Source organism: Chroicocephalus ridibundus, chromosome 3, assembly GCF_963924245.1.
Source record: "Chroicocephalus ridibundus chromosome 3, bChrRid1.1, whole genome shotgun sequence".
Lineage (NCBI taxonomy): Eukaryota > Metazoa > Chordata > Aves > Charadriiformes > Laridae > Chroicocephalus > Chroicocephalus ridibundus.
The window spans coordinates 77844052-77859121 of record NC_086286.1 but is presented as its reverse complement, the minus strand read 5'-3'; the positions used below and the strand labels follow the sequence as shown (position 1 = coordinate 77859121).

The 15070-nt window shown below is 37.9% G+C and overlaps 1 protein-coding gene across 1 annotated transcript in view; it reads right to left on the bottom strand.

Moving 5' to 3' along the window:
* Positions 1–15070, bottom strand: part of REV3L (REV3 like, DNA directed polymerase zeta catalytic subunit) — a 123512-nt gene that overhangs the window by 17460 nt on the left and 90982 nt on the right. Inside the window, exons 19-21 of the mRNA XM_063329770.1 lie at positions 7470–7585; positions 1739–1857; positions 975–1093 (exon numbers count right to left, since the gene is read on the bottom strand). Coding sequence (XP_063185840.1) covers positions 975–1093; positions 1739–1857; positions 7470–7585 — 354 coding nt within the window. The remainder of the gene's footprint in view (positions 1–974; positions 1094–1738; positions 1858–7469; positions 7586–15070) is intronic.

Here is a 15070-nt window from a genome sequence, read left to right as displayed (position 1 = left end):
ATAAAATTTCCCCTAGGATGTCTTCATAAATGTGCGGCACATAAACATACACTTACGTATTCTAAAGATATACACAGAATGTGTTATAGCAAACTACTGTTAAGGCATATCTCAATGACATACTATATCCTGTTTTCCTTATTGCCCTAAAGGATTACTGAAACAGAAACTTGAGTTTCTCTTCATCTGTTTACATGTTTTTTTTAACTGAGTGGACTCTTGTGGAAACATCCTTCTGCATTAAGAATATCTATCTCAGTTCACCGTAAATTTATAATTTTACAGAATCACAGAATGGTAGGGGTTGGAAGGGACCTCTGGAGATCATCTAGTCCAACCCACCTGCCAGAGCAGGGTCACTAAACCAAGTTTCCACCTAGTTAAAAAAAAATTAACTTTAACAGAAATTATATGTATGTCATGAATGACCTTCAGATCAGTACTCAGTTTTGTGAATTGTTCATATCACACAATACCAAATCACTCCAAGGACGATTGAAGCCCAGTGTCATATGTGTCATATAAAGATATTTTTAAGCAGCTATACTTAGCATCTTAACATCTTGCACATGGTTTTATACTATTTATAAGCCTAGCTTGGTTGACATGCACTGCGAATTAAAACAGAAACCTTACAGTTCATAAGCAGTCCTTCTGATTAATAGTATATACGAAATAAAGACCTCACAGAACTTCAAAATAGTATGTCTATTCAGATATGTTGAAACTGTAACTGAAAATTTGTTTTGTTTTTGTGTACTTTAAACGGAAAAATACACAAAGATGAAATATTGAGGGTATAACTACCCAAGAGAACACAGCAGAGTAAATAAGCTCATGTTGCTACATATAGACTGTCCTAGTACCTGAGATAAATTGATTATTTCTTCCTATGCTGACTTTATCTTATACTTATCCCATGTTAGGAATCTGGCCTTAAAAAGAACAAACAAAATGGATTAATAGAACATTACCTGTAGACATCTGCCTTATTATCAAACCAATCAGACAGAACCCGGAAAGTAAATAAAGGAAAACGTTGGTGAAGAACATGAAAGCCCACGTTTTCAAAAGTGTAATTCATTAGATTCACCTAAAAAAACACAGAGGACATGTTAACATGCATGATGTCTTCCACAGTCAAAGAAATCTCTACTTTTTAAAAAGCATAGCTACTAAATTTATTAACTTTTTATTAGTATTCTTTGTTAAAAAGCTAAACATTTCTACTTAGAAGTCCTTAACTGTTTACAAGTCAGGAAAGAATATCCCTCATCAACTGAAAGGAATACGTGGAATTAAGTAGATCACAAAGATCAGGTCCGAATTTGGTCAGAATAGGATTTGTAAAGACTGAACCACTTGAGTATTTAATGTAAGGTCATAAACAACAAAGCAATGAGTAAGCCTGACAGCTTAAAATAAGTTTAAGTATTTAATTTAGTAAAAGCACCATATTAAACAAGTTACTGAAACAGGCAAGTTGTTCTCAAAACCCACAAAGAAGTGAAGAGCAGTATCATTAAGAAACATTACTGAAAGATAAGGGCTTCGGTATTTTACATTTCACATTTTAGCAACATGCAAAATCCATTCTCGCAAGGTGGCAGACTGCTCTATTTCAAAAGGTGTACAAATAAAGAACAAAAATTTACTTAAGTTACATGAAATTTCCAAAGTCTACAATAATTAAAACCCCCCAGTAAGTCAAATACATTAACCTTTTAAAAAACTTTACCTCATTTCTCATCATTCTCCAAATATTTAAGACAATTCGCCCAACGATATTAATTTCACTCATTGTATCTGATCCATATTCATCCAGCTCAGCAGCAAATCTGTTCTCTTTCTTTTCATCTAAAGACATTAAAAGTGAATATATTTAGACAAGTTACAGGACAGTCAAGACCAGATCAAGCTATCCCTCTTCCAATTTGAGCTCTCCAGAAAATTAAGAATTCATAAAGACTGTTACTGATTGCACAAGATTATTTATTTACCAGTCTTCCACACAGTCTCTAAATAAAACTCCCCCAGGTTTTTCTTCTCTCGCGCATCCCTCTGAAGATAAGTCTTACGTTGGTTTCATTGAAATGGTGTCCATGGCAATATATTCTCCATAGCGAATACATTGGTTAAGCAATGTTGAATGTTACTTGGGAGCTAGCTAGCTGCGTGCACATTAGTGCACAACAACAACAATAATGATAATAATTTAAAAAGTGATTTCTGTCCTCAAGAGTTTATAACTCAAGGCTTTACTTGTAACAATCTTACACAGTCAGAACCAGGCCATGGGAGAGAAAACTCAGTGCCTTTCATACATTAAAAGCAAACCCACTGCAGGTAGACATGAGTTCTGGATAGCACAAACGGAGAGGGAAGGAAATAGGAAGGAACAAACACAAAGGCAGAAGTAGCATTCTGAATCTTTCTGTAAGACAGCAGTGACTGCAGTACAGGAAAGATATCACCCTCTTTTGCCATCCTTGGTTTGTTTTCATGCTTTGAAATACTACAACACAAGAGAAGACAGTCTTTTTGGTGTAGGTTTCTTGAAACTGTCTTTTTTTTCAGCCAATCTAAGGCTACGGTTTTGGTATTCTTACCTGAGTTTACATAGATGGTTTTTAAAATGTTAAAATTCAATATAAAACCACAGTGTATTATTTGACCCTCCAGTCTTGTTCCTTCTTATTACTTTAATGGAAGAGAAAGCACTTTGAGGCAATTTCCCCACAATTCTAAATCCGTAGCCAATTGTCAACTGTTGGTCGTGTACTCTGCCTCTACTCATTTAGCAGATACCCTGTACAGTACCCTACTAACAAAAAGCAGAACATTTTGGACAGAGTGTATAGAACTGTGGATACACAATGCTTTGGAATAATGATCATAACTGCGCAATTAGTTCCTCAAACAGCCCGGGAGCACATTTACCCTTGAAGACAGAAGTAAAAATTGCCTGAAATCCTGCAGAACTGCTGTGACACAACATAATACAGACTAACTTCATATGTTGATCTTTCAAATGTGTATATCAATCAAAATATGGTTAAGAAAACATATTCGTCATTTACTGACCTTAGCAACAAATCACAGAGCCTTGACAAAATTTATCAAAATGCATACCATCTTTTTAACCTCCTTATTATTTCATATTTTTATGGAGGAAAAATTGCAATTTCTCTTTTCATATTTGGATAGAAAAAAAGCCTCACAAGCAGCAACATTTTTTCTTCTGTTTTTCTTCATTTCCACATGCTTGATCTCCTGCGGAAGTGAGGAACGTACATTTTTCCCCCTCATTTTTATTTTTTATTGGAAGAAGAAACTATCAGTTAGTTTTACTTTCTGTAGTGTCATAGTGTCATCCTTGTTCTCTTTTGACTTGTTTTTACGAGATTCCCTATGTTTCTTAAGTTCATTTCATGTCTTATAGAATCATAGAATGGTTCGGGTTGGAAGGGACTTTAAAGATCATGTAGTTCCAGCCCCCCTGCCATGGGCAGGGACACCTCCCACTAGACCAGGCTGCTCAAAGCCCCATCCAGCCTGGTCTTGAACACTTCCAGGGACGGGGCATCCACAGCCTCCCTGGGCAACCTGTTCCAGTGCCTCACCACCCTCACAGTAAAGAATTTCTTCCCAATCGCTAATCTAATCTCCCCTCTTTCAGTTTGAAGCCATTACCCCTCGTCCTATCACTACACTCCCTGATAAAGAGTCCCTCCCCAGCTCTCCTATAGGCCCCCTTTAGGTACTGGAAGGCCACTATAAGGTCTCCCCGGAGCCTTCTCTTCTCCAGGCTGAACAAGCCCAGCTCTCTCAGCCTGTCCTCACAGCAGAGGTGCTCCAGCCCTCTGATCATCTTTGTGGCCCTCTGCTGGACCTGTTCCAGCAGGTCCATGTCCTTCTTGTGCTGAGAACTCCCGAGCTGCATGCCATACTCCAGGTGGGCAATGAGCATAGCGTGGTCACAAGAGACACACCGCCCTGATGAACAAGAGACTGCATGTGATGCACGCTGCAAAATTACAAAAACCTGTAGTACTCTACAACTGGTGGGGGGAATATATCACCATAACCACGTGAGCCTCTCTGGAAGCAAAGCTGTTAAGAAGCAGAACTTAGGACATTCTTTCTATCAAGTGCGTGAGTTGAAATAAAAAGAAGTCTCGTCTCATCCTCTGTTACCTGCTCCCTAACTTTAATCTGTGATGCAAAACAGGAAACAGGAGGCCACAGTCCACACAAAAAATGCCACTACGCACAGGCACAGTACTCACTTCTCTTGTGCTGTGTCCTAATGACTTACGAATAGTTCACGTGTAAATGGCAGAGGCAGCACCCGACTCAGCCAATAAAGCAAAACCAGAGAGAAGTCCAGCTTTCTTTTTGTTAAATTGAAATCACAGGAAAAGGAAGGAAAAGTACCTTCCATCTTTATTTCAATAGGAGGAAAGAGGAGCATACTGCTTGAAGGAGCACTTCCTGTTCGGAAAATACAGCACATGAAGAAGGGAGGGAAATATGAAGCATAGGGGTTGGAAAAGCAAAAGGAACATAGATGGGGTCAAAACCATGGACAAGGAGGCCACAAAGCAACAGAGAACACAAGACTAGTCCATTTATGGCCATGCATGCAAGCCCACACTTATGGCATGACATTTTTGGGAGGAACTCATCACTGTGAACATTTCCTTATCTTTCTCCTGCAGTTCAGTCAAAAAAGAATAATTACTTACCTTACAATAACATTAGTTCTTAGAAACACTTTAAGTGTTACGTATTCCACTTCTGGGTGTGCATCTACCACCTGGCACACGAGCTTCTGTACTATGAATACCAGTGCTGCAGAGATCATGCCTATGTCCTGCATGCCCACTTGAACTTTACATCCAAAGATGTTAAGGGCTACAACCCTGGTTTCCTTCACTAGAACTGAACTCGCATTCTGTTGTTGTAGGGAAAGAAGCCCAACTGTGACATACATAGGGACATCACCATTAAGAACCATACAGTTCCCAGAGAAATAACCTTTCTTCTTTGAGGAACTCTTTATGGGTATCCCAATTCCAGTAACTTGAACTACAGCTTATGTCACGAAGATGAGTACTATTGACAGCTTTGTTGATGTTAACTGTTGATTCCGCATCAACTATAGTGCAGACATAGTTGTCCTGCAAGACTAGAGCTGTGACCCAGCCTTTGAGAACAAAGGCAGAGACACATTAGTTACCCATCCCAAACTGAAGAGATTGTTCAGCCATACTTCTACAGTAGAGTAGTAATCTTTGTGATCTTTGGAGGTTTAAGAAACCTTTGACTGCAACACTCATCATTTCCCTTACTAAAGGCATTGTAAATCTTGAAGTGCGAGGGGTCAAAACTTTTTCTGAACATCCTTCAATACATCTGAAGACTGTACCCAGAGGCATTGTTACTGCAACCAGTTTATCATCTCAATTTGAGCCATCAGCAGAATTTAATAACAAGGTTCATGCAATCAGTTATTATTCCTGCAGAGTAACTTTGATACTTTTGTGCTGAAGAAGGAAACTTGTGACCAATTCATACTTAAACTGTCACGTGTTCCTGTTTTCATATATTAAGTATTTAAAAATTCACCAGGCTCCAGTTGCCAACAACTTTCAACTGAAGATGCAAATTTGTTCTTATGTTTTCTTGTCCCTGGCTGGTCTCTATAACTCAGACTTTTTCTAAATAGGTATCAAAAGCATCACAAGATTTTGAATGCATCAAAATAGTGCACAAATATTCAAACATCAAGGAAGGAGTGTGTGAACTTAGCTTTTCTAAAACATCGTGTTCTCCTGGCCAGGCACACAGGATATCAATATAAGAGATGCTATTGCTATGCTGGGTAAGCCCAAAGATGCAACTAGCCCAGTTATCATGTTCTACCAAGTACCCAAAAGCAGATGCTTCAAGAAAAGGGGAAGCAGTTATTGATAATCTCTCTAGAACTATCCCAGCTTCTAAATATTTGCAGCTTCCTGGGCCAGGCATTATCTTCACATATATAATAGTTTCCAATGGATTTTTCTTCCAAGAATTTATTTCCTCTTAAAGCAACATACACTTTAAGCATTTATATTAACTTGTGGCAAAGAACTCAAAGAGTTCAACAAGCCAGGCGTGAAGAATCAACTCCTGTTCTGAAGCTGCCATGTGCTAGCTTCATTTGATGGTTTTGATGGTCTTGCATTGGAAGACATCGTGAACAACCAATTCATATTTCCCTTTATATCCCTCAAGATCTCATAGGCTTTTACCTTCATTACCCAGTTTTGTCTCTTCTGGAATCCTAACTTACTAAACACAAATGGATTAGCCTCTCATCTTTACTAGTTCTCCTACATCCATTTTGATGGGGGAAAGGTTATGAAGAGGCTAAAACTGCAGTATTTGAGGTGCATGCACACTACAGATTTTTAAATTTACATTCATCGTTTTATATTTTCCTTGCTCCATAATTCCCAACATTTAATTTACTTTTTCAACCATTACAGAGTAACAGGATCAAGTTTTCAACAGGACAATCACAGAAAAGCACTTCTTATTTCATGGCTGTTTAGTTTCTGTACAGGTCCTTGGCAAGAGCCCTGAAAAAAGCAGCTTTTTCGTTTGTTTTGATTTTTAAAATCGTTATCTCTCCCATCCACATCTTCTTGATGACTTCAAAGAGCTACAACAAATTTTTGAGACAATTTTTAATTTTACAAAGTCATCTTGACTCTTCTCAGGTGCAACACATTTATTTAGCTGTTCACTAACTGCATTCTTCAGAATGATAGCTTCTTAGCTTCTATTGATTAGCTAAGTATAGACACTAGGCTTACCACCCTCCTGGATAACTTTCCCCAGGTTTTCAAGAAAGAAACCCAAACAGATCTTTTTCTGAATGTTGGAGGAAAGCATCAATATTTGTGCCAGTAAAATTTGCCCACTGTACAACAATGGCTATTGAAAGTAAGGGTTTTATTACAGAGATGCTGACCAGGATGAGTGCTGCTCACAAGCATCTTTATGTTCTTGTATCCCAGCCAGAGAAATCACAAATAACGATTATGGTAGGTACCCTGAATGACATATACATATGACTGAAGCCAAGGAGAAGCAAGAGGAGGTTTGGTAGTGGAAGCACCTCCAAGAACTGAAAACTTAACACACATGAATACTGAAAATGAGTCTAGGTTCATGGATACAGGACATACCCAGAAGTGGAATACACAAGAAATTTAAAAATTCAGAAAACACTGAAAATCAGAGTCTCATTGGTATTTCAAATTTATTTTTTTGTGTGTGATCATACCTATAACAACACAACAGCAACAACAAAAAAAGTCCACCTGAAGAAATACTCTGCATTTATTTTTTAATTTATTCATATATTTCAACTTGGTTTTATTGGAACTGAACTGAAACCCTATACAATAACTTACCTGGCACACGAGAAATCATCTGGCATAAATCAACATTTAGTGCAGCAGCCCTCTGTAAGAGATAACCCCAGGAATGCATCTGGACTTCATAGCCTAACAAAATGTCTGGGTCATATCTAGAGAAGGGGGGGGAAAGGAAAATGAGCTTCATATTATTTAAGAAAATATTTTCCATGAACAGAATATAAACAGGATTTCATTCTAATCATGTTGAGTTTAGAAAAGAAGCAGCCACAATGGGTTTCTAAGAAAGCAGCATCTGGACTAGGAGATTATATTTAAAACAAACAATCTTTTAGGATTTTCAGTAACATTCAACTGAAAAATTGTTTAGAAGGAATATTTTCATTTTGAGGCTTTTTTTTGTTACATAATTCTATTATTTTAGTCTTTGTAAATAAAGAACAAAACCTAGGTTTAATCAGGTTTTATTGATGGAATCAGGCTGTATTGAGCATAAACTGAAACCTAGCTACTGGCACAAGACAGCTGTGCAATGAAATATGTCCTGTCCTCATACTTTGTTGTACTATTTTCCTTTATGAAATAGAATAGAATTTGCTACTAGGCTACCTGAATGTTTTGCAAATAAAAATGCGTCACACATACTGCAGTGTAGCTTGTAACAATCAGAGGACACTTCTGGTCCTAAATGGTGACTCTTTATTGGGAAAGTTACAATTCGCAGTTGAGTGAGAGCTGTCAAAACTGAAACATGGAAAAAAACAACCATATATACCAGTTCTATTTAAATACCTCTTTCTTTAAGATAACCTTCTTTCTATATAGTAAGATACACAAGAAAAACTCATTTCATGCTGTATCTCATGGCAGGTGGAAAAGTTGACTGGCTCAGGTATGACAAAAACAAAAGGCAGAACTGTCTTCTGACACAGTCACTGCCATCTTCCAATCAGGCTCAGAGAAGAGTTGACTAGACAGAAGGACAAACAAGGTGGCTTCAAAGTCAAAGCACAGGCAGGAGTTAGCTTGGAGGACCCTGTGTCACCTACCTTTTGAGTAGGCACTATTAAAACCAAAAGTCATGATCTGGTCACTTGGTGAAGAGCCTAAGAGTGATTTTTCTTGGGCAGGGCAGAAAGAGACTGGCCAGAGTATTACATCAGATATCTATTATTTTTATAGCAAAAAAAAAAAAAAAGGAAGCTTGAATAGTTGCTTCTTTCAATGCAGCTCAGTCAAGGGGTTTTGAGTTCCAGCAGTCAGCATTCAATACAACTGAACATCAAAAGGGCAGCTGTCAGGAGGTAGACGACTGGACAATAGGCTGAGGGTCCTGTACCACAGTCTACAGCCAACCCCACAACAGGATGCAGACTTGTAGACCGTAGTTTATGGAGGAAGTAGTCAGGGGCCATAGCTTATGAACAGGATTCTCTGTACTTTTTGCATCCTTAAACGCATCAAAAAATGCCAATGCTCCCTGATGATTGGATATAGAATACCCCTTCTGCAAATCCTATGTTAAAGTTGCATCACAGGTATTACAAATGAAGCTTCAGACGTTATTGTGAAAGTTTCTTCCTTGCTTGTGTGTCCCAGCCAAAGGCAGATGACAAATCGCTTTGAAGTAACTAACTACTCTGAGAATAGCTAAAGAGCTTCTCCACACTTCTGCCACAGACACAAACTTTTTGTGAAAAATAAAGGGAAAAGTACTTGAATCTTCTTACTCAGCATGACTATCATATCTTTATTACAATTTCGGCTTTTGCACCAGCAGCAAAAGTTACAAAAATCCCTTTTGCCACCTACTTCTACCTGTGAAGGAATGGTTTTGATACAATTTTTGGTTAAAGCAGAAGATTTTAAACTAGCGTTTTGATTTGTAGAGTTCTAGAGAAAGTAAAAGAACTAGCACTTTGCATTTGGGGGGTATTTTGCTATCTGTTGTTAATGTCGAATGATTCTTCGCTTTTGGAAACAGGAAATGATCATCAGAAGTGGAAGTAGTAAACTTACACATTTTGGAAACCTATTCTACCTGTGGTACAAACCCAGAGCTACTTGGAACAATTTATGGACAAATGAATTGTCCATAAATTGTAGCCCGCAGTTCTTTCCAGCAGCAGAATCAGTTTCAAAGAGAGTTATGACCACTTGCTGCTCCGTACAACATATAACGATTGCCAACTGAGGTTCCAAAATTATGAATAGCTCCACCTAAGCTTTGAAATAAAAAGGAATTATGTAATGGTTTATACAAGTCATAGAATAAATGTTAAAAAAATTAACATATTTTCACGTTAATTCTTGCAGCTAAACTATCCTGGTCCTACCATACTGAAAAACACTAATGATTATTTAAAATGAAGGAAAATCTTACAGAAGTAGTCATTTACATTCGTATTTGAAAACTGGTTTCACATAATTCAAAATGGAAAATACTTGCAGATTTTACACAAGGCAAGATGTTATGCAGATAGGTTCCATGATAGATTCAAATGTGAATGAGAAACTTGTGAAGAACTGCTTATGTGGCACGTAAACCAATATTCATTATGCCAGGAATTTGCTTGTTCTTTTAAGCCTGTTCTGAACAGAAATAAGCATATTGTTTGGAAGCAGCAAGTTGCCATAATTATATTAGCAGCCATCACTTGTGATGAAGGCCAGTTGCTTTGGGTTTTTCCTTGCCCAAGTAGTCAATTACCTCCCTCACTTCCTACTTAAACGAATTTTAGTGGGCTATTACATTACTTCTGCAAATATCCCTATTTGTATTGCAACTGTATACAACATTTCATCAATTTTGAGTTAATCTTACTATTCCCTTTTAAGCTAATGAATAACACTACCTCTGTAAACCATCTGCATATAATCTCAAGAATTGTTTCTCGAGTATCCTTCAGATGGGAAGATGTTTTACAGGACAAGACATAAACTCACTTTAGTTTATAATGTTTTCAGATACATGTGTTTTCTTATATAAATAAATTGTATCTAACAAATATTACATATTTTAAGACAATTTGATGTAAATTCATGTCGATTAGAAAGTTTATCACTCAAAAGATTTAAAAAAAAAAAAAATAATCAGTGTGCTAGTTTTGAATTCAGTCTTGCTTGTATAGGCCCCATTAGGGATTGCCTGTAATGGCACATTACTGAGTTGCAGGGTATCACTTTACTGTGCGTTACTTACTCTGCTTTTCCTTCCCAACTAGACACCGCACACGCATTAAGGGGAGGGTCTAATTTCAACTAATTTTGGCGTCTCAAGTTTTCTAAGTTGGTCTCCAATTTCATTGAAGAAAAAAGGCCTATTCCTTATATTTTAGCCACCTCTTGCAGAATGAGATTCTGTTCTTTCCATTTAACGTACATGGTGATGAGGGTAGCTACTCAAGATATGGACAATGAAATACAGATGTCTAAGTTTCAGTCAGACTCTCACACAAAGCTATCTATACGGAAAATCAAAGCAGAGTAGCTAGTAAATGGTGAATTCAAACCCTACTGTAAACTCCCTGGAAACACAGTCCCTCGGGCCCAGTTTCCTATATTTAAAACTTGGATCCAAGTGGTGTCCTTCTGAAAGCATGAGAAATGATAAACGCACTACCAGCAACTGAGTTGCTCAGATACTGCAGTAAGTTACACATACATGTATTTTGTATGTATATCTGCATGCATTCACAATGTACATGCACAAAGGACTACAGTTAGTATTAACAAATTCATGTATGCTTAGGTGTTTCATTAACTTTACGATCAAAATAATTTTTGGTTAAGTGTATCTCTGAATTATCTTTGAAGGAAAAAATGAAGTAAGATTATATTCAAGTAGAACTCCTTTCTTCAGGACAACACTCGAGATCCCAAACTCCTCCACTACAGTACGCATAAGGTCTACCTTATGCAACAGGTTTAACAGACCTATCAGATTTCTTGCACCTAAGATGAAGCGTTGCTGTTTCTTGCTTATTTCCTTTGCTGATCAACTCCCTCAATTTATGCAGCAGAAGTGCCCTCTCCTACTGCCCAATCCCATGTACCAGCTGTACCAACGGACCAGTGCATCATTTGTTGAGACCTCCTGCGGCATTCTTTTTTGCTAATAGAGAAGAAGAGATGCCTGGAGCTAAAAGATGACATTATTGCAAATGGGAAAAAGAACAGGTAAACCCAAGGTTTAGCTGATGTGAGCTCAACTGAAACCTGTCTCTTTCTCGTTTTCTCTCTCCCCTTTTCATGTGGTACCACAAAGACGACGGGCTACAAGCTAAGGAGAGGACAAGTTTTCTAATTTTCACGCTCCCTTCTCACAATTTTTACAGTATACTATCCAGTTGGTCTTCATCATCAGTTTAAGCTGTTTTATTAAAAGAAATCGTAATGAGACCAGCTTTTACACCTGCAAGAAACTAGTAAGCTGTAATACTGATATTTGAAAGCTACTGTCTAGGACTAACATGACAAGAATAAGAGGTGTGCCTGCCAACATAGTGCTCTTTTGTTAAAAGGATGGGCACTGATACTGCTTTGCATGCTGTTGCCAGCCTCTGCAAAGATGAAAAGCAGCATTTATACTGGCAGGATTTAAAGACGACAACATTAGCATTCAACTCATACATGCTGCAGAGAGAAGAAATGTGATTATTTTCCTTTCTAGCTAAATTTTATGTGCTCTTATGCCATCTCTTCCTCTTTCTCATTTGACAATTTTGTGAACGAATACTAAAGATCACAGTTATGCCCTTCCTTCTCTTATGTGCCTGGTTTTCCTGACTGTTATTTTTCTTCCAGCTAAAATTAAGAGAAAAAGGGGGGAAAAAAATTAGGCCAGACCTACGATACAGATAAAAGTAGTAACTGTGCATGGGAGCAGAATATTTGGCGACTCAAATACATAACTGAAATCTCTGAAAACATTTTTCCAGCTTGCTTTGGACAATAAAAATCCATAAAGTTGATACAGGACGTTAAATAAAGATTTATATATGAAAACGCCACAGAAGTTGATACTGGCCTGGAAAAAGAAGGTTAGATTAACACATCTCTATTTTAAAAAGAAAGTGTTGCTAGAGCATTTACAGAAGAACAAATATAATGCATTGCATCCAATACAAAAAATTGATTAGCATCATACAAGAATAAGATTATACAAAATATTTAAATGTTAAATATGAACATCTAAATAATTTACAAATGTTTTAGCCCAACAATCTTTAAGAAAAATCTTACAGCTTTATACTCTGTTTTTATACTTTCATCAGAAACTAATTCCATGGGGACAAAGAGCTGTGGGTGGCTGGTGAGTCTCAAGTTGCAGTAAATCTACTTTTTTTCAAGCCCATCCTATTTCCACATTTTCTGAGCGTCACAAATATGGGGACTATGCATTCCCACATGAATTCCCCAAATTTTGCTTCACTCGTGCCTGCAGGATCAGCCCTTTTCTGCTATCTGGTAGTATCTGCCCTTATAGAAGAGTGGCACAATTTGCCTTAGAAGTGAAGGAGAGGCTCAGACATTTAATTTCTCTTTCATGGGAATCCACTGCTCCATCAGGCTTGGACATATCTAGTTTACCCGTGTTCTTTAAATCTCCAAGACAAACATCCTTGTAGCATTCCATTCCTCCTCCTCAAACAGCCAGCTTTCCTGCATTTTGTACTGACTGGTTTAGGGAGCTATGTGAATGTGTTTAGTCTTTTTTCTGCCTTTAGGTTCAGACAGAGAGGTGGTTCTGTTTTACTTGTTCCAGCAGACAGATTCTTCCAATTTTTCTCCCAGCTCATTGCAGCTGACACCTTAGGATAAAGGAAGGGTCTATTCAAGAATGCTGTTCAGGCAGCATGACAGAATCCTTTAGGACTGCAAAATACGTACAGGCTCCATTTCAAGAAAACAAATAAATTAATTTCCCCTATGACAACTCCAAAGAGCCTACAACTTGGCTTTCTCTGCTGGTACATCACCCACACTGGCTGCAAAGGATGGGAAGGAGGTAGTTTCTCAGCTGCTTTATGCCAGTTTTGAGCTGAAGTCCTGTTTTTTTGTTTACAGCCAGAAGACAGCTTACAAAAGAAGGGAAAATAGGACCTATGTAGGTGAAGCTTCCTCTCAAACTCTAAGACGATTGTCAGGGTACCAAGAACCACTTTAATTATGTTTTTTTTGTTGCAAATCCATGTTGTTTATTCTTCCCTGCCTCTTCCAAACTCACCTCTATGGCTCTTCCTTTCAAGCTGTTCCCTGCCTCTCAACCCTGAAGCAGCTCAATATTTCAATACCTTTTAGAATCGAAGAGAATTACAATGATGTGCTTTCTTTTAGCTGTCTCTACATAGATTTTGGTACTCATACTTGTAAGTACTCCCATTTCACAGCTGAATCACTCCGAGTAATAATCTCCAAGAAATAAAGGTGCTTATTCCTCTCCATATTTGGACAAATCTGCTGGTTTTCAGCAGAGATGAAATCACAGATCACAATTCCAGAGAAACAATCAGGTCTACAGACCCCAAGATGACTTTCATTTGCCAACTGCCCTGAGTTAATTAGAGACAAAATCTACTAGCTTCACAGAAGAACATTTAACCTGGTATTTACTTTACAGATGTCTAGGTGGAAACACATGTTAATCTTACTGTGGTCATTCAGATCTAGCACATGCTGAACAACTTCACAGTGAAGGTATAACTGAATTCAGCTTCAGCTCATCGATTCCAGTGAACTTTCTGGAGCAATACTCATCTTCAGTGAACATGTAACAGAGTAGCTTTAGTTCTGCTATAAAAAGTTAGATTTGCGAAACACTCTTCAGTGTGGAAGAAAGCTAGTGGTGCAGCCCAAGAATAAAACATCAGCAAGCACTAAAACCTCAGTAATTTATCACTCTGCTTCAGCATCTGGGTATTTCAATATCAACTAGCACATTATAAAGACTATTTGCGTAGATACTCTGGGTCATTTGTTTGAAGACAAAACACTTGCAAATTTCTGATGGAAAAAGGGACCGATGAGCTAAGAGTATTGCAGGATGTGATACATTTCCCAGAAATCATCTTTCCCTCATCACTGTGCTGGGAACAGTGGTCAAGAATTCTCTACTGTGCTCTTCCAGAGTTTACATCTATTGACAAAAAGTGACAGAATCAACCACTTCTTATTTTCAATAGCCAGAATAGAACAAACCCAAAAGGCCTGAACAGAGAAGTAGAAGGCTGGAACTTGAAACATATGAGTATGTTCCACAACTTCACATATATGAAATAAGAGCAAGAATTAGGCCAACTACTAAGAGAATGACTAGAAATGGGAACAAGAATTCTTCAATTGGACTGCATAAGACAATTCCTCCCATAGCTAAGGTACCCTCTGTGCAGTGCACCAACAAGTTGCTAAAGTCTGTTCCTGGTATTGGCAATCAAGATTGAATAGATATTTATTGTGCCAGAAATCTGTAATTTCACTCTTCCACCCTTCCCTCCAACAGCCAAAGAGGCCAAGAATATGAATCAAAAGCAAGCTGCAGCCTCTCTGGGCATACTATTTGGTCACAAGAACCTACTATCCTCTAGTCTGGATAATCAGAAAAATCAGTATTTGAGAGACTGGCAAGGGCTGAAGGA